The sequence below is a fragment of the Lichenostomus cassidix genome, unplaced genomic scaffold (assembly GCF_008360975.1).
Source record: "Lichenostomus cassidix isolate B80296 unplaced genomic scaffold, HeHo_3.0 HiC_scaffold_36, whole genome shotgun sequence".
In the NCBI taxonomy this organism is placed as follows: Eukaryota; Metazoa; Chordata; class Aves; order Passeriformes; family Meliphagidae; genus Lichenostomus; species Lichenostomus cassidix.
Genome location: NW_028147270.1, coordinates 1,111,235 through 1,130,280, shown reverse-complemented (window position 1 = coordinate 1,130,280; position 19,046 = coordinate 1,111,235). Strand labels below are relative to the sequence as shown.

At 54.6% G+C, this 19,046-nt stretch overlaps 1 protein-coding gene and 2 long non-coding RNA genes across 4 annotated transcripts in view; all 3 read left to right on the top strand.

Annotated features, from left to right (window-relative positions):
• Positions 1–17,769, top strand: part of LOC146423777 (sarcoplasmic/endoplasmic reticulum calcium ATPase 1) — a 42,566-nt gene extending 24,797 nt beyond the window's left edge. Inside the window, exons 13-22 of the mRNA XM_085044541.1 lie at positions 447–572; positions 2,383–2,601; positions 4,782–5,117; positions 8,959–9,179; positions 11,046–11,248; positions 12,033–12,118; positions 12,892–13,025; positions 14,015–14,132; positions 15,610–15,727; positions 17,700–17,769. Coding sequence (XP_084900667.1) covers positions 447–572; positions 2,383–2,601; positions 4,782–5,117; positions 8,959–9,179; positions 11,046–11,248; positions 12,033–12,118; positions 12,892–13,025; positions 14,015–14,132; positions 15,610–15,727; positions 17,700–17,704 — 1,566 coding nt within the window. The 3' untranslated portion in view covers positions 17,705–17,769. The remainder of the gene's footprint in view (positions 1–446; positions 573–2,382; positions 2,602–4,781; positions 5,118–8,958; positions 9,180–11,045; positions 11,249–12,032; positions 12,119–12,891; positions 13,026–14,014; positions 14,133–15,609; positions 15,728–17,699) is intronic.
• Positions 6,026–8,090, top strand: LOC146423779 (uncharacterized). Of its 2 annotated transcripts, none has more exons than XR_014847307.1 (3): positions 6,026–6,674; positions 6,798–7,252; positions 7,409–8,090. It is a non-coding gene; the product is annotated as an uncharacterized LOC146423779 (long non-coding RNA). The 2 variants fall into 2 exon arrangements; XR_014847308.1 differs by lacking the exon at positions 6,026–6,674 and adding an exon at positions 6,688–6,765.
• LOC146423778 (uncharacterized) lies at positions 9,698–11,023 on the top strand. The gene is made up of 4 exons (XR_014847315.1): positions 9,698–9,787; positions 9,964–10,095; positions 10,171–10,428; positions 10,900–11,023. It is a non-coding gene; the product is annotated as an uncharacterized LOC146423778 (long non-coding RNA).
• Positions 17,770–19,046: the final 1,277 nt, after the last annotated feature.

Genomic DNA, 19,046 nt, shown 5'->3' with positions numbered 1-19,046 from the left:
GTCACCTTCTGGGTCACTTGGGTCACCTGGAGAACCTCCTGGGTCACCTGGGTCACCTGCTGGGTCACCTGGGTCACCTGGAGAACCTCCTGGGTCATATCCGGTCATTGGTGTCACCTGGAGAACCTCCTGGGTCACCAATGTCACCTCCTGGGTCACCTGCTGGGTCACCTGGAGAACCTGGAGAACCTCCTGGGTCATCAATGTCACCTTCTGGGTCACTTGGGTCACCTGCTGGGTCACCTGGGTCACCTTCTGGGTCACCTGCTGGGTCACCTGGAGAACCTCCTGGGTCACCTGGGCCACCTGTCCCACCCATGTCCCCAATGTCCTCGTTCACTCCAAATGTCCCCATTGACCTCAATGTCCCCAACATCCCCGATGTCCCCAAATGTCCCCGATGTCCCCGATGTCCCACCTGTCCCACCTGTCCCACCTGTCGGCAGGTGATCAAGCAGCTGATGAAGAAGGAGTTCACGCTGGAGTTCTCCCGCGACAGGAAGTCCATGTCTGTCTTCTGCTCGCCGGCCAAGGCGTCCCGCGCCGCCGTGGGCAACAAGATGTTCGTCAAGGTGGGTGGCGCTGTCACCTGGGTGTCACCTGGGTCACCTGGGTGTCACCTGGGGGTCACCTGGGTCACCTGGGTGTCACCTGGGTCACCTGAAGACCCCAAACCCATGTCCCACCACCCCAAATCCTTGTCCCACCACCCCACCATGATGTCCCTGATGGTCACCACCACCCCGTGATGAAGTCCCTCAACCCCGTGATGTCCCCAAGTGCCACCACCCCCTGATGAAGTCCCACCACCCCAAATCCATGTCCCACCACCCCATGATGATGTCCCACCACCCCAAATCCACATCCCACCACACCCTGATGATGTCCCACCACCCCACCATGATGTCCCCAAGTGCCACCACCCCCTGGTGACCCCGATGTCCCCCCAGGGCGCCCTGGAAGGCGTCATCAACCACCACAACTCCTTCCCACCACCCTCTGACGAAGTCCCACCACCCAAAACCGATGTCCCACCACCCCAAATCCATGTCCCACCACCCCAAATCCACATCCCACCACCCCACCATGAAGTCCCACCACCCCACCATGATGTCCCCAAGTGCCACCACCACCCCAAATCCACGTCCCACCACCAGATGATGAAGTCCCACCACCCCATATTGATGTCCCACCACCCTCTGATGAAGTTCCACCATCCCATCATGATGTCCCCAAATGCCACCACCCCCTGGTGACCCCCATGTCCCCCCAGGGCGCCCCGGAAGGCGTCATTGACCACCACAACTCCATCCCACCACCCCAAATCCACGTCCCACCACCCCATAATGATGTCCCACCACCCCCGATGAAGTCCCACCACCCCAAATCCATGTCCCACCACCCCACGATGATGTCCCACCACCCTATGATGAAGTCCCACCACCCCATCATGATGTCCCCAAGTGCCACCACCCCATCATGATGTCCCACCACCCCATGATGACATCCCACCACCCCAAATCCATGTCCCATGACCCCATGATGATGTCCCATCACCCCATGATGATGTCCCCAAGTGCCACCACCCCAAATCCATGTCCCACCACCAGATGATGAAGTCCCACCACCAGATGATGAAGTCCCACCACCCAAAACCGATGTCCCACCACCCCAAATCCATGTCCCACCACCAGATGATGAAGTCCCACCACCCCAAATCCATGTCCCACCACCCTCTGATGAAGTCCCACCACCCCACCATGATGTCCCCAAGTGCTACCACCACCCCAAATCCATGTCCCATGACCAGATGATGAAGTCCCACCACCCCAAATCCATGTCCCACCACCCCATGATGATGTCCCACCACCTGATCACGATGTCCCCGAGTGTCCCCAAGTGCCACCACCCCGAATCCACATCCCACCATCCCACGATGATGTCCCCAAGTGCCACCACCCGCTGATGATGTCCCACCACCCAAAATCCATGTCCCACCACCCTCTGATGAAGTCCCACAACCCTATCATGATGTCCCCAAGTGCCACCACCACTCCATATTGACATCCCACCACCCCAAATCCACGTCCCACCACCCTCTGATGATATCTCCAAGTGCCACCACCCCACCATGATGTCCCACCACCCCAAATCCTTGTCCCACCACCCCATATTGACATCCCACCACCCCACCATGATGTCCCACCACCCTCTGATGAAGTCCCACCACCCCAAATCCACGTCCCACCACCCCATCATGATGTCCCACCACCAGATGACGAAGTCCCACCACCCCAAATCCACATCCCACCACCCCATCACGATGTCCCCGAGTGTCCCCAAGTGCCACCACCCCCTGGTGACCTCTCAACGTCCCCCCAGGGCGCCCCGGAAGGCGTCATCGACCGCTGCAACTACGTCCGCGTGGGGACCACGCGGGTTCCTCTGACGCCGGCGGTGAAGGAGAAGATCCAGGCGGTGATCAGGGAGTGGGGGACAGGGAGGGACACCCTGCGCTGCCTGGCGCTGGCCACCCGCGACACGCCGCCCAAGAAGGAGGAGATGGCCCTGGAGGACTCCTCCAAGTTCGCCGAGTACGAGGTGGGTGGTGGTGGACCTGGTGGGACTTCAGTTTGGGGTGGTGGGACTTCATTTTGGAGAAGTTTGGGGTCTTCAGAAAGGGATGAAGTAGAGGTTTTGGGTGGTGGGACATCGATTTTGGGTGGTTTGACCTGGTTTTGGGTGGTGGGACATCATTTTGGAGAAGTTTGGGGTCTTCAAAAATGGATCAAATTGAGTTTTTGGGTGGTGGGACATCGATTTGGAGAAGTTTGAGGTCTTCAGAAAGGGATAAAGTTGAGTTTTTGGGTGGTGGGACATCGGTTTGGGGTGGTGGGATGTGGATTTGGGGTGGTGGGACGTGGATTTTGGGTGGTGGGACATTGATTTTGGGTGGTGGGACATGGATTTGGGGTGGTGGGACATTGATTTGGGTGGTGGGACATGGATTTTGGGTGGTGGGACATCGATTTTGGGGTGGTGGGACATGGATTTTGGGTGGTGGAACTTCATTTTGGGTGGTGGGACATAATTTTGGAGAAGTTTGGGGTCTTCAAAAAGGGATAAAGTTGGGTTTTTGGGTGGTGGGACATCAGTTTGGGTGGTGGGACATCATTTTGGAGAAGTTTGAGGTCTTCAAAAATGGACAAAATTGAGTTTTGGGTGGTGGGACATCAGTTTGGGTGGTGGGACCTTGTTTTGGAGAAGTTTGGGGTCTTCAAAAAGGGACAAAATTGGGTTTTTGGGTGGTGGGACATCATTTTGGGTGGTGGTCACCTGGTGGGACATTCATTTGGGGTGGTGGGATCTCATTTTGGGTGGTGGGACTTCATTTTGGAGAAGTTTGGGGTCTTCAGAAAGGGATGAAGTTGAGTTTTTGGGTGGTGGGACTTCATTTTGGGTGGTGGGACTTCATTTTGGAGAAGTTTGGGGTCTTCAGAAATGGATAAAGTTGAGTTTTTGGGTAGTGGGACATCGAATTGGGTGGTGAGACATCAATTTTGGGGTGGTGGGATCTCATTTTGGGTGGTGGGACATCGATTTTGGGTGGTTTGACCTGATTTTGGGTGGTTTGAGGTCTTCAGAAAGGGACAAAATTGAGGTTTTGGGTGGTGGGACATCGATTTGGAGAAGTTTGGGGTCTTCAAAAAGGGATGAAGTTGAGTTTTTGGGTGGTGGGACATCGATTTTGGGTGGTGGGACTTCATTTTGGAGAAGTTTGGGGCCTTCAAAAGTGGATAAAGTTGGGTTTTTGGGTGGTGGGACATCATTTTGGGTGGTGGGACTTCATTTTGGAGAAGTTTGAGGTCTTCAAAAATGGACAAAATTGAGTTTTGGGTGGTGGGATCTCATTTTTGGGTGGTGGGGCATGGATTTGGGGTGGTGGGACATCATTTTGGGGTGGTGGGACATGGATTTTGGGTGGTCTGGGGTCTTCAGAAAGGAAAAAAGTTGGGTTTTTGGGTGGAGGAACTTCTAGAAGTTCCTCCTCCACCACAACCCCGAAACTCCCATTTCTCCACCTCCCCAACCCCAAATTCTCAATCATCTCCATCATCTCCACCATCTCCACCTCCATCTCCTCCAACATCTCCTCCTCCATCTCCTCCATCTCCATCTCCTCCATCTCCACCATCTCCACCATCTCCACCTCCATCTCCACCTCCATCTCCACCTCCATCCCCATCTCCACCATCTCCACCTCCATCTCCACCATCTCCTCCATCTCCATCACCATTCCCACCTCCTCCACCTCCATCTCCACCATCTCCACCATCTCCCCCACCATCTCCACCTCCATCTCCACCTCCATCTCCATCTCCACCATCTCCCCCACCATCTCCACCATCTCCACCTCCATCTCCTCCATCTCCATCTCCTCCATCTCCACCATCTCCACCATCTCCACCATCTCCACCTCCATCTCCACCATCTCCCCCACCATCTCCACCTTCTCCTCCATCTCCACCATCTCCACCATCTCCACCTCCATCTCCTCCATCTCCACCATCTCCACCTCCATCTCCTCCATCTCCACCTCCATCTCCTCCATCTCCTCCATCTCCATCTCCTCCACCATCTCCACCATCTCCACCTCCATCTCCTCCATCTCCACCATCTCCTCCATCTCCACCATCTCCTCCACCATCTCCACCTCCATCTCCTCCATCTCCTCCACCACCTCCTCAACCTCCACCACCATCTCCACCCCACCTCCACAGACCGACCTGACCTTCGTGGGCTGCGTGGGCATGCTGGACCCGCCCCGCAAGGAGGTCATGGGCTCCATCCGCCTCTGCCGCGACGCCGGCATCCGCGTCATCATGATCACCGGGGACAACAAGGGGACGGCCATCGCCATCTGCCGCCGCATCGGCATCTTCGGCGAGGACGAGGAGGTCACCGGCAAGGCCTACACCGGCCGCGAGTTCGACGACCTGCCGCTGGCCGAGCAGCGGGAAGCTTGCCGGCGGGCGTGCTGCTTCGCCCGGGTGGAGCCCACCCACAAGTCCAAGATCGTGGAGTTCCTGCAGTCCTACGACGAGATCACCGCCATGGTGAGGAGAACGTGGTGGGTGGTGGGTGGTGGTGGAGGTGGTTTTGGAGGTCCACCATGGGTTGATGAGGTTCTGGAGGTCAGGAGTTCTTGGTTGATGAAGTTTTGGAGGTCCACCATGGGTTGATGAGGTTTTGGAGGTCAAAAGTTATTGATCGATGAGATTTTGGAGGTCCACCATCAATTGATGAGGTTCTGGAGGTCAGAGGTTGTTGGTTGACGTGGTTTTGGAGGTCCACCATGGGTTGATGAGGTTCTGGAGGTCAGAGGTTGTTGGTTGATGAAGTTTTGGAGGTCCACCATTGATTGATGAAGTTTTGGAGGTCCACCAGTGATTTATGAGGTTTTGGAGGTCAAAAGTTATTGATTGACGTAGGTTTTGGAGGTCCACCATCAATTGATGAGGTTCTGGAGGTCAGAAGTTGTTGGTTGACGTGGTTTTGGAGGTCCACCATGGGTTGATGAAGTTTTGGAGGTCCATCATGGATCTATGGTGGTTTTGGGGTCAGGAGTTGTTGGTTGATGAAGTTTTGGAGGTCCACCATGGATTGATGGGGGTTTGGAGGTCCACCAGTGATTGATGAGGTTTTGGAGGTCAGGAGTAGTTGGTTGATGTGGTTTTGGATGTCCACCATCCATTGATGAGGTTCTGGAGGTCCAAAGCTATCGGTGGATGAGGTTCTGGAGGTCGCGAGTTCGACGACCTGCCGCTGGCCGAGCAGCGGGAAGCTTGCCGGCGGGCGTGCTGCTTCGCCCGGGTGGAGCCCACCCACAAGTCCAAGATCGTGGAGTTCCTGCAGTCCTACGACGAGATCACCGCCATGGTGAGGAGAACGGGGTGGGTGGAGGGTGGGTTTGGAGGTCCATCATGGATTTATGGGGATTTTAGGGCAAGAAGTTCTTGGTGGACGTGGTTTTGGAGTTCCATCATGGATTTATGATGTTCTGGAGGTCAAAAGTTGTTGATTGACGTGGTTTTGGAGGTCCACCATGGATTTATGAGGTTCTGGAGGTCAGAGGTTGTTGATTGACGTGGTTTTGGAGGTCCACCATGGGTTGATGAGGTTCTGGAGGTCAAAGGTTGTTGGTTGATGTGGTTTTGGAGGTCCACCATCAATTGATGAGGTTCTGGAGGTCAGAGGTTGTTGATTGACGTGGTTTTGGAGGTCCACCATGGATTTATGGGGGTTTTGGGGCAAGAAGTTCTCGGTGGACGTGGTTTTGGAGGTCTACCATCGATTGACGTGGTTTTGGAGGTCCACCAGCGATTTATGATGTTCTGGAGGTCAAAAGTTATTGATTGACATGGTTTTGGAGGTCCACCATGGGTTGATGAGGTTCTGGAGGTCAGAAGTTGTTGGTTGATGTGGTTTTGGAGGTCCACCATGGATTGATGAAGTTTTGGAGGTTCATCATGGATCTATGGTGGTTTTGGGGTCAGGAGTTGTTGGTTGATGTGGTTTTGGAGGTCCACCATCGATTGATGTGGTTTTGGAGGTCCACCAGCGATTTATGATGTTCTGGAGGTAAAAAGTTGTTGATTGACGTGGTTTTGGAGGTCCACCATGGATTTATTTAGGTTTTGGAGGTCAGGAGTTGTTGGTTGATGTGGTTTTGGAGGTCCACCATGGGTTGATGAGGTTTTGGAGGTCAGGAGTTGTTGGTTGATGAAGTTTTGGAGGTCCACCATCGATTGATGAAGTTTTGGAGGTCCACCATGGATTTATGAGGTGGTGAAGGTCAAAAGTTGCTGGTTGACGTGGTTTTGGAGGTCCACCATGGGTTGATGAGGTTCTGGAGGTCAGAGGTTGTTGGTTGATGTGGTTTTGGAGGTCCACCATGGATTGATGAAGTTTTGGAGGTCCATCATGGATCTATGGGGGTTTTGGGGTCAGGAGTTGTTGGTTGATGTGGTTTTGGAGGTCCACCATGGGTCGATGAGGTTTTGGAGGTCCACCAGTGATTGATGAGGTTTCTGAGGTTCCACCACCAACCCAACCTGGTTTCTGATGGTTCCACCATGAACTAAATGAGGTTCTTGAGGTCCCACCATGAACCCAACGTGGGTTTTGGAGTTCCACCAAGAACCCAACGTAGTTTTTGGAGTTCCACCAAGAACCCAAAGAGGTTCTTGAGGTTCCATCAAGAACCCAACGTGGTTTTTGGAGTTCCACCACCAACCCAACGAGGTTCTTGAGGTCCCACCATGAACCAAATGTGGTCCTTGAGGTTCCATTACCAACCCAATGTGGTTTTTGGAGGTTCCACCATAAACCCAACGAGGTTCTTGAGGTCCCACCATGAATCAAACATGGTTCTTGAGGTTCCACCAAGAACCCAATGAGGTTCTTGAGGTCCCACCACCAACCCAATGTAGATTTTGAGGTCCCACCACCAACCCAAGGTGGTTTTTGGAGTTCCACCACCAACCCAATGAGCTTCTTGAGGTCCCACCACCAACCCAACATGGTTTTTGAGGTTCCACCACCAACTCAACCTGGTTTCTGATGGTCCCACCATGAACCCAATGAGGTTTTTGAGGTTCCACCACCAACCCAACGAGGTTCTTGAGGTTCCACCACCAACCCGATGTAGATTCTGAGGTCCCACCAAGAACCCAACGTGGTTTTTGGAGTTCCACCACCAACCCAATGAGGTTCTTGAGGTCCCACCACCAACCCAACGTGGTTTTTGGAGTTCCACCATGAACCCAATGAGGTTCTTGAGGTCCCACCACGAACTAAACAAGGTTCTTGAGGTTCCACCATGAACCCAATGTAGATTCTGAGGTTCCACCATGAACCCAACGAGGTTCTTGAGGTCCCACCAAGAACCCAACGTGGTTTTTGGAGTTCCACCAAGAACCCAACGTGGTTTTTGGAGTTCCACCACCAACCCAACGAGGTTCTTGAGGTCCCACCATGAACCAAATGTGGTTCTTGAGGTTCCACCACCAACCCAACGAGGTTCTGGAGGTTCCCGACGTGGTTTTTGGAGTTCCACCACCAACCCAATGGTTTCTGATGGTCCCACCATGAACCCAACGTAGTTTTTGGAGTTCCACCACCAACCCAACGAGGTTCTTGAGGTCCCACCAAGAACCCAACGTAGTTTTTGGAGTTCCACCACCAACCCAATGAGGTTCTTGAGGTCCTACCAAGAACCCAACGAGGTTTTTGAGGTTCCACCACGAACCCAATGTAGATTTTGAGGTTCCACCAAGAACTGAATGTAGATTTTGAGGTTCCACCACCAACCCAATGAGGTTCCGGAGGTTCCCGACGTGCTTTTTGAAGTCCCACCACCAACCCAACGAGGTTCTTGAGGTCCCACCAAGAACCCAACGTAGTTTGTGGAGTTCCACCACCAACCCAAAGAGGTTCTTGAGGTCCCACCATGCATCAAACATGGTTCTTGAGGTTCCACCACCAACCCAACGAGGTTCTGGAGGTTCCCGACGTGGTTTTTGGAGTTCCACCACCAACCCGATGGTTTCTGATGGTCCCACCAAGAACCAAACGTGGTTCTTGAGGTTCCACCACCAACCCAACGAGGTTCTTGAGGTCCCACCAAGAACCCAACGTGGTTTTTGGAGTTCCACCAAGAACCCTATGAGGTTCTTGAGGTCCCACCACGAACTAAACAAGGTTCTTGAGGTTCCACCATGAACCCAATGTAGATTCTGAGGTTCCACCATGAACCCAACGAGTTTCTTGAGGTCCCACCAAGAACCCAACGTAGTTTGTGGAGTTCCACCACCAACCCAACGAGGTTCTTGAGGTCCCACCAACAACCCAACGTGGATTTCGAGGTCCCAACCTCCTCCCCATCTCCTCCCCCAGACCGGCGACGGCGTCAACGACGCCCCGGCCCTGAAGAAAGCCGAGATCGGCATCGCCATGGGCTCGGGGACCGCGGTGGCCAAGACGGCCTCGGAGATGGTCCTGGCCGACGACAACTTCTCCACCATCGTGGCCGCGGTGGAGGAGGGCAGAGCCATCTACAACAACATGAAGCAGTTCATCCGATACCTCATCTCCTCCAACGTGGGAGAGGTCGTCTGGTGAGACACCAGTTTGGGACCAGTTTGGGGTGGTCTCTGGACCAGTTTGGACCAGTTTGGACCAGTTTGGGGTGGATTTTGGGTGGATTTTGGGTGGTTTTTGGTGGTTTTTGGGGTGAGTTGGTTGTGGCTCCTCACTGGTTTTTGTGTTTGCTGCCCGATCCCAGTCCGTCCCAGTTCCTCCCAGTTCAATCCCAGTCCATTCCCAGTCCATCCCAGTCCGTCCCAGTTCCTCCCAGTTTGTCCCAGTTCCATCCCAGTTTGTCCCAGTTTGTCCCAGTTCCATCCCAGTCCATCCCAGTCCATCCCAGTTCCTCCCAGTTCCATCCCAGTCCATCCCAGTCCATCCCAGTTCCTCCCAGTTCCTCCCAGTTCCTCCCAGTTCCTCCCAGTTCCATCCCAGTTCCATCCCAGTCCATTCCCAGTTCCTCCCAGTTCCTCCCAGTCACTCCCAGTCCATCCCAGTCCGTCCCAGTTCCTCCCAGTTTGTCCCAGTCGATCCCAATCTCATTCCAGTCCATCCCAGTGTCCATCCCAGTTCCTCCCAGTCTGTCCCAGTTCCCTCCCAGTCACTCCCAGTTTATCCCAGTTCCTCCCAGTTCCTCCCAGTCACTCTCAGTCCATCCCAGTCTGTCCCAGTTTCCTCCCAGTTCAATCCCAGTCCATCCCAGTTGCTCCCAGTTTGTCCCAGTTCCTCACAGTTTCTCCCAGTCCCATCTCAATCTCCTCCCAATCCATCCCAGTCCATCCCAGTTCCTCCCAGTTCAATCCCAGTTTGTCCCAGTTCCATCCTGAGTCCATCCCAGTCCGTCCCAGTCCATCCCAGTCCATCCCAGTTCCTCCCAGTCCATCCCAGTTCCTCCCAGTTCCTCCCAGTTTGTCCCAGTCCATCCTGACTCCATCCCAGTCCATCCCAGTTCCATCCTAATCTCCTCCCAATCCCCTCCCAGTCCATCCCAGTCCTTCCCAGTCCGTCCTGGGTCCGTCCCAGTGTCCATCCCAGTTCCTCCCAGTTTGTCCCAGTTCAATCCCAGTCCATCCCAGTTCCTCCCAGTTCCTCCCAGTCACTCCCAGTCCCTCCCAGTCCATCCCAGTCCCATTAAATCCCATTGAATTCCATCCCAGTCCATCCCAGTGTCCTCCCAGTTCCATCTCAGTCCATCCCAGTTGATCCCAGTCCCTCCCAGTCCATCCTGAGTCCATCCCAGTTTATCCCAGTTGATCCCAATCTCCTCCCAGTTCCATCCCAGTCACTCCCAATCCATTCCCAGTTCCTCCTGAGTCCATCCCAGTTCCTCCCAGTCCACCCCAATCTCCTCCCAGTCCATCCCACTGTCCATCCCAGTCCATTCCCAGTCCATCCCAGTCCATCCCAGTTTCTCCCAGTCCATCCCAATTTCCTCCCAATCTCCTCCAAGTCCCTCCCAGTGTCCATCCCAGTTCCATCCCAGTCCCATAAAATCCTCCTAAATTCCATCCCAGTCCCTCCCAGTTCCTCCCAGTTTATCCCAGTTCCATCCCAGTCCCATCCCCGTCACTCCCAGTTCCTCCCAGTCCATTCCAATCTCCTCCCAGTCCATCCCAGTCCATCCCAGTCCCATAAAATCCTCCTAAATTCCATCCCAGTTCCTCCCAGTTGCTCCCAATCTCCTCCCAGTCCCTCCCAGTTCCTCCCAGTTTATCCCAGTTCCATCCCAATTTCCTCCCAATCTCCTCCCAGTCCCTCCCAGTCCATTCCCAGTCCATCCCAGTCCATTCCAGTTCCTCCCAGTCCATCCCAGTCCCATCAAATCCTCCTAAATCCCATCCCAGTCCCTCCCAGTTCCTCCCAGTTTATCCCAGTTCCACCCCATTCCCCCCCACCAGCATCTTCCTCACGGCCGCCCTGGGGCTCCCCGAGGCTCTCATCCCCGTCCAGCTCCTCTGGGTCAACCTGGTCACCGACGGACTGCCGGCCACCGCCCTGGGCTTCAACCCGCCCGACCTGGACATCATGGACAAGCCGCCCAGGAGCCCCAAGGAGCCTCTGATCAGCGGCTGGCTCTTCTTCAGATACCTGGCCATCGGTGGTGAGGAGCTGGGGGGTCGTCAAAGGTCTTCTGGGGTGGGTTTTGGGGTGGTTTTGGGAGGTGTTGTGGTGTCTGGGGGTCATTTGGGGTCGGTTTGGGTCATCTGGAGGTCAGTTGGGGTCATCTGGAGGTCTGCAGGGTGGTGGTTCCTTGAGGAACATCGGGAGAACTTCAAGGAAACACCTGGAGAACCTCAAAGAACCATTAGGGAAACCTCGAGGGTCATCCAGGGGTCATCTTGGGTCATCCAGAGGTCACCTTGGGTCATCCAGGGACCTCCAGGGGTAATTTTGGGACCTCCAGGTGTCATCCTGGGGTCGTTTTTGGGGTGGTTTTGGGAGGTGTTGTGGTGTCTGGGGGTTGGTTTGGGTCAGCTTGGGTCATCCGGAGGTCAGTTGGGGTCATCTGGAGGTCTCCAGGGTGGTGGTTTCTTGAGGAACCTTGGAGAAACATCTGGAGAACCTCCAGGAAACACCTGGAGAAGTTCAAAAACCACCAGGAGACCCCAAAAAACCACCTGAAGATCCCAAAAAAACCACCTGGAGACCCCAAAAAACCACCTGGTGACCTCCATGGAGAAGGTTCCTCCAGGAACCTCATGGGGTCACCTGGAGAACCTCCAGGAAAACACCTGAAAGTCCCAAAAATCCACCTGGAGATCCAAAAAAACCACCAGGAGACCCCATAAAACCACCTGGAGACCCCAAAAAACCACCTGGAGATCCCCCTGGTGATGTCCCCAGGTGTCCCCAGGTGTCCCCAACCCCTCTCTCTGTCCCCCCAGGTTATGTCGGAGCTGCCACGGTGGGAGCTGCTGCCTGGTGGTTCCTCTTCGCCGAGGATGGACCTAGCGTGACCTACCACCAGCTGGTGAGTGTCCCCAGGTGTCCCCAAGTGTCCCCAAGGTGTCCCCAGGTGTCCCCAGGTGTCCTCATGGTGTTTTCAAGCTGTGACATCTCAAAAAACCACCTGGAGACACCAAAAAACCACCTAGAGATCCCAAAAAACCCCTCAGAGATCTCCATGGAGAAGGTTCCTCCAAGAACCTCATGGGGCCACCTGGAGAACCTCCAGGAGACACCTGGAGATCTCCAAAAAACCACCTGGAGACCCCAAAAACCACCTGGAGGTTCCATAAAACCACCTGGAGATCCCCAAAAACCACCTGGTGACCCCCATGGAGAAGGTTCCTCCAAGAACCTAGTGGGGTCATCAAGAGAACCTCCAGGAGACACCTGGAGATCTCCAAAAAACCACCTAGAGACCCCAAAAAACCACCTGCAGATCCCAAAAAACCACCTGGTGACCCCCATGGAGAAGGTTCCTCCAAGAACCTCGTGGGGTCACCAAGAGAACATCTAGGAGACACCTGGAGATCTCCAGAAAACCACCTGGAGACACCAAAAAACCACCTGGAGATCCCAAAAAAACCACCTGGTGACCCCCATGGAGAAGGTTCCTCCAAGAACCTCATGGGGCCACCAGGAGAACCTCCAGGAGACACCTTAAGACCCCAAAAAAACCACCTGGAGGTTCCATAAAACCACCTAGAGACACCAAAAAACCACCTGGAGATCCCAAAAAAACCACCAGGTGGCCCCAGGTGGCCCCAGGTGACCCAGGTGTCCCCCTGTCCCCTCCAGACCCACTTCATGCAGTGCTCGGAGCACAACGTGGAGTTCGAGGGACTCGACTGCGAGATCTTCGAGTCGCCGGTGCCGATGACGATGGCGCTGTCGGTGTTGGTGACCATCGAGATGTGCAACGCCCTCAACAGGTGGGGGACTTTGTCATTGTCACCTTCGTTGTCACCTTTGTCATTGTCTGGTCATGGTCATCGTGGTCATTGTGGTCATTGTGTGGTCATGGTTATGGTCATTGTGGTCATTGTCATGGTCATTGTGGTCATCGTGGTCATCATGGTCATGGTCATGGTGACCATGGAGATGTCCAACGCCCTCAACAGGTGAGGGACATTGTCATTGTCACCTTCGTTGTCACCTTTGTCATTGTCTGGTCATGGTCATCATGGTCATTGTGGTCATTGGTGTGGTCATCATGGTCCTGGTCATCATGCTCATCATGGTCATTGTGTGGTCATGGTGACCATCGAGATGTCCAACGCCCTCAGCAGGTGAGGGACTTTGTCATTGTCACCTTCATTGTCACCTTTGTCATTGTCTGGTCATGGTCATCGTGGTCATTGTGGTCATTGTGTGGTCATGGTTATGGTCATTGTGGTCATTGTCATGGTCATTGTGGTCATCGTGGTCATCATGGTCATGGTCATGGTGACCATGGAGATGTCCAATGCCCTCAACAGGTGAGGGACTTTGTCATTGTCACCTTCATTGTCACCTTTGTCATTGTGGTCATCATCATTGTCCTCTCATCCTGTGGTGACCCCAATGTCCCTAATGTCCCCAAATGTCCCAAATGTCCCCAATGTCCCCAATGTCCCCAGTGTCCCCAATGTCCCCAATGTCCCCAAATCCCCAAGGTCCCCAATGTCTCCAATGTCCCCAAATGTCCCCAATGTCCCCAATGTCCCCATTGACCTCAATGTCCCCAAATCTCCCCAACATCCCCAATGTCCCCAATGTCCCCATGACTCCACAGTGACCCCAAATGTCCCCAGTGTCCCCAACACCCCCAGTGTCCCCAACACCCCCAATGTCCCCAAATGTCCCCATTGACCTCAATGTCCCCAATGTCCCCAATGTCCCCCTGACCCCGCGGTGACCTTGATGTCCCCGATGTCCCCAGCCTGTCGGAGAACCAGTCCCTGGCCAGGATGCCACCATGGGTGAACATCTGGCTGGTCGGGTCCATCTGTCTGTCCATGTCCCTCCACTTCGTCATCCTCTACATCGACCCTCTGCCTGTAAGGGACACCTGGGGACAGCGGGGGGGGCCTTGGGGACATCGGCGTGGTGGGTATTGGGGGTGGTGGCCGTGGGGACATTGGGTTGGTGGCCATTGAGGTGGTGGTCATTGATGTGGTGGCCATGGGGACATTGGGTTGGTGGCCTTGGGGACAGTGGGTTGGTGGCCATCGGGGTTGGTGGTCATTGGGTTGATAGCCATGGGGACATTGGGTTGGTGGCCATGGGGACAGTGGGTTGGTGGCCTTGGGGACATTGGGTTGGTGGTCTTAGGGGTTGGTGGTCATTGGAGTTGGTGGCCTTGGGGACATTGGGTTGGTGGCCTTGGGGACGTTAAATTGATGGTCATCAAGTTGGTGGTCATTGGGGTTGGTGGCCTTGGGGACATTGGGTTGGTGGCCTTGGGGACATTGGGGTGGTGGTCACTGAGGTGGTGGTCATTGGGGTTGATGGTCATAGGAGTTGGTGGCCATGGGGACATTGGCTTGGTGGCCTTGGGGACATTGGGTTGGTGGTCTTAGGGGTTGGTGGTCATCAGGGTGGTGACCTTGGGGACATCGGATTGGTGGTCACTGAGATGGTGGTCATTGAGTTGGTGGTCATTGGGGTTGGTGGTCATTGGGTTGATGGCCATGATGACATTGGGTTGATGGCCATGGGGACATTGGGTTGGTGGCCATTGAGGTGGTGGTCATTGGGGTTGGTGGCCATGGGGACATTGGGTTGGTGGTCACTGACTTGGTCGCCATGGGGACATCGAGTTGATGGTCATCAAGTTGATGGTCATTGGGTTGGTGGTCATTGGGGTAGTGGCCTTGGGGACATTGGGTTGGTGGTCATCGGGGTGAAGGTCATTGGGGTTGGTGGCCATGGGGACATCGAGTTGATGGTCATCAAGTTGGTGGTCATTGGGTTGGTGGTCATAGGAATTGATGGCCTTGGGGACATTGGGTTGGTGGTCATCAGGCTGAAGGTCATCAGGCTTGGTGGCCATGGGGACATCAAACCGATGGTCATCAAGTTGGTGGTCATTGGGTTGGTGGTCATAGGGGTTGGTGGCCTTGGGGACATTGGGTTGGTGGTCATCAGGCTGAAGGTCATCAGGGTAGGTCACCATGGGGACATGGAGTTGATGGTCATCAAGTCGGTGGTCATTCAGTTGGTGGTCACTGATGTGGTCACCATGGGGACATCGAGTTGATGGTCACCAAGTCGCTGGTCACCAGCTTTATCAACCACAAGGCCACTTTGGTGGCCACAACGGTCACTTCAGTAGCCACGACGAGGTCACCATGACCACCTCCTTGACCACAACTTTGGGTTGAGTGACCACTGAGCTCGATGACCACGGCTGGACTCTGGTGGCCTTGGTGTGGCTTTGATGGCCTCAGGGTCACTCTGGTGGCCCCGAGGTCACTCTGGTGGCCCCGAGGTGTCCCCAGGGAGGTCCCAGCAGTGTCCCCCTGGTGTCCCCAGATGATCTTCAAGCTGACCCCTCTGACGCTGACCCACTGGCTGATGGTCATCAAGATCTCCTTCCCGGTCATCCTGCTGGACGAAACCCTCAAGTTCATCGCCAGGAACTACCTGGAGGGTGAGGGGTGGGGTGGGGTGGGGTGGGACATCGGTGGTGTCCCCATGGTCACTGCTGGTCACTTCTGGTCACTTCTAGTCAGTCCTGAGCCCATGGTGGCTTCAGGGTCACCTGTGTGGTGACCTTCGTGGTCACCTTCGTGGTCATCTTGACCATCTGTGGTCTGTGGTCACCTTCATGGTCACCTTCATGGTCACCTCGACCATCTCCAGATGACATTGGTCATCTCCATGGTCACGTCCGTGGTCACCTCCATCCCCTCCCTGTCCCCTTGACCATCTCATGGTCACCTGCATGGTCACCTCCATGACCCATGGTCACCTCCACGGTCACCTTGTCCACCTCCTGGTCACCTCTGTCATCTCCTGGTCATCTCATGGTCACCTCCATGGTCACCTCCATGGCCCATGGTCACCTCTGTGGTCACCTTGACCATCTCATGGTCACCTTGACCATCTCCTGGTCACCTCCATGGTCACCTCCATGGTCACCTGGTCACCTCCATGGTCACCTTGACCATCTCCAGGTGACCTTGACTATCTCCTGGTCACCTCCATGGTCACTTCCATGGCCTATGGTCACCTCCGTGGTCACCTTGACCACCTCCAGGTGACCTTGACCATCTCCTGGTCACCTCTGTCACCTCCTGGTGACCTCCATGGTCACCTCCATGACCCATGGTCACCTCTGTGGTCACCTTGACCATCTCATGGTCACCTTGACCATCTCCTGGTCACCTCCATGGTCACCTCCATGAGCTCCCTGTCCCCTTGACCATCTCCCTGTCCCCTCCATGGTCACCTCCATGGTCACCTGGTCACCTCCATGGTCACCTCCATGACCTTTGGTCACCTCCGTGGTCATGTTGACCATCTCCAGGTCACCTTGACCATCTCCCTGTCCCCTTGACCATCTCCCTGTCACCTCCATGGTCACCTCCATGACCTTTGGTCACCTCTGTGGTCACTTTGACCACTTCCAGGTGACCTTGACCATCTCCTGGTCACCTCTGTCATCTCCTGGTCATCTCCTGGTCACTCCCATGGTCACCTCCATGACCCGTGGTCACCTCTGTGGTCACTTCGACCATCTCCCTGTCCCCTTGACCATCTCCCTGTCCCCTCCATGGTCACCTCCATGGTCACCTTGACCATCTCCAGGTGACCTTGACCATCTCCCTGTCCCCTTGACCATCTCCCTGTCACCTCCATGGTCACCCCCATGACCCATGGTCACCTCCGTGGTCACCTCGACCATCTCCCTGTCCCCTTGACCATCTCCTGGTCACCTCCATGGTCACCTCCGTGGTCACCTCGACCATCTGCAGATGACGTTGACTATCTCCTGGTCACCTCCATGGTCACCTTCATGGTCACCTCCATGACCTATGGTCACCTCCATGGTCACCTTGACCACCTGAAGGTGACCTTGACCATCTCCTGGTCCCCTCCATGGTCACCTCTCTGGTCCATGGTCACCTCCATGGTCACTTCCATCCCCTCCCTGTCCCCTCCCTGTCCCCTTGACCATCTCCTGGTCACCTCCATGGTCACCTCCATCCCCTCCCTGTCCCCTTGACCATCTCCCTGTCCCCTCCATGGTCACCTCCATGGTCACCTCCATGACCTTTGGTCACCTCCATGGTCACCTTGACCACCTCCAGGTGACCTTGACCATCTCCCTGTCCCCTTGACCATCTCCCTGTCACCTCCATGGTCACCTCCATGACCCATGGTCACCTCCGTGGTCATCTTGACCATCTCCAGGTGACCTTGACCATCTCCTGGTCACCTCCATGGTCACCTCCCTGTCCCCTTGACCATCTCCCTGTCACCTCCACGGTCACCTGGTCACCTCCATGGTCACCTCGATGGTCACCTCCATCCCCCAAAGTGTCCCCAAGGTGTCCCCAAGGTGTCCCCAACTGTCACCTCCCTCACCTCATCATCTCATCTCCATCTTCTCCCCCCAGCATGACCTGGCGCTGGTCCTGCCTCAGGTACATGGCTGTCATTGTCACCTCCCTGTCACCTCCCTGTCACCTCCCTGTCACCTCCCTGTCATTGTCACCTTATTGTCATTGTAACCTGTGTCATTGTCACCTCCCTGTCACCTCGGTGTCATTGTCACCTTATTGTCATTGTCACCTGTGTCATTGTCACCTCTGTGTCACCTCTCTGTCATTGTCACCTTATTGTCATTGTCACCTCTGTGTCAGTTTCACCTCAGTGTCATTGTCACCTCCCTGGCATTGTCACCTCTCTCTCATTGTCACCTCTCTGTCATTGTCACTTCAGTGTCACCTTATTGTCATTGTCACCTGTGTCACCTCAGTGTCACTGTCACCTCTGTGTCACCTCCCTGTCATTGTCACCTCCAGTATCACCTTATTGTCATTGTCACCTCCCTGTCATTGTCACCTCTCTCATTGTCACCTCCCTGTCATTGTCACCTCTCTGTCATTGTCACCTCATTGTCACCTCCCTGTCATTGTCACCTCATTGCCATTGTCACCTCTGTGTCAGCTCCCCATGTGTCATTGTCACCTCCCTGTCATTGTCACTTCATTGTCAGTGTCACCTCAGCATCATTGTCACCTGTGTCACCCCATTGTCACCTCTCTGTCACCTCATTATCATTGTCACCTCCTCTGTCATTGTCACCTCATTGTCACCTCATTGTCACTTCTCTGTCGCCTCATTGTCACCTCACTGACACTTCTCTCACCTCATTGTCACCTAATTATAATTGTCACCTCATTGTCATTGTCACCTCATTGTCACCTCATTATCATTGTCACCTCCTCTGTCATTGTCACCTCATCGTCACCTCCTGTATCACCTTATTGTCACGTCGTTGTCATTGTCACCTCCAGTGCCATTGTCACCTCACTGTCACCTCACTGTCACCCCATTGTCACCCCATTGCCACCTCATTGCCACCTCATTGTCACCTCTATGTCACCTCCCTGACACCTCACTGTCACCTTTATGTCACCCCATTGTCACCCCATTGTCACCTCTCTGTCACCTCATTATCATTGTCACTCAGTGTCATTGTCACCCAATTGTCACCTCTCTGTCACCTCCCTGCCACCCCCAATGGCCTTTGTCACCTCCTCTGTCATTGTCACCTCACTGTCACCTATTCTGTCACCCCATTGTCATTGTCACCCCATTGTCACTTCCTCTGTCACCTCATTGTCACCTCATTGTCACCTCATTGTCACCTCCTGTATCACCTTATTGTCACGTCGTTGTCATTGTCACCTCCAGTGCCATTGTCACCTCATTGTCACTTCCTCTGTCACCCTATTGTC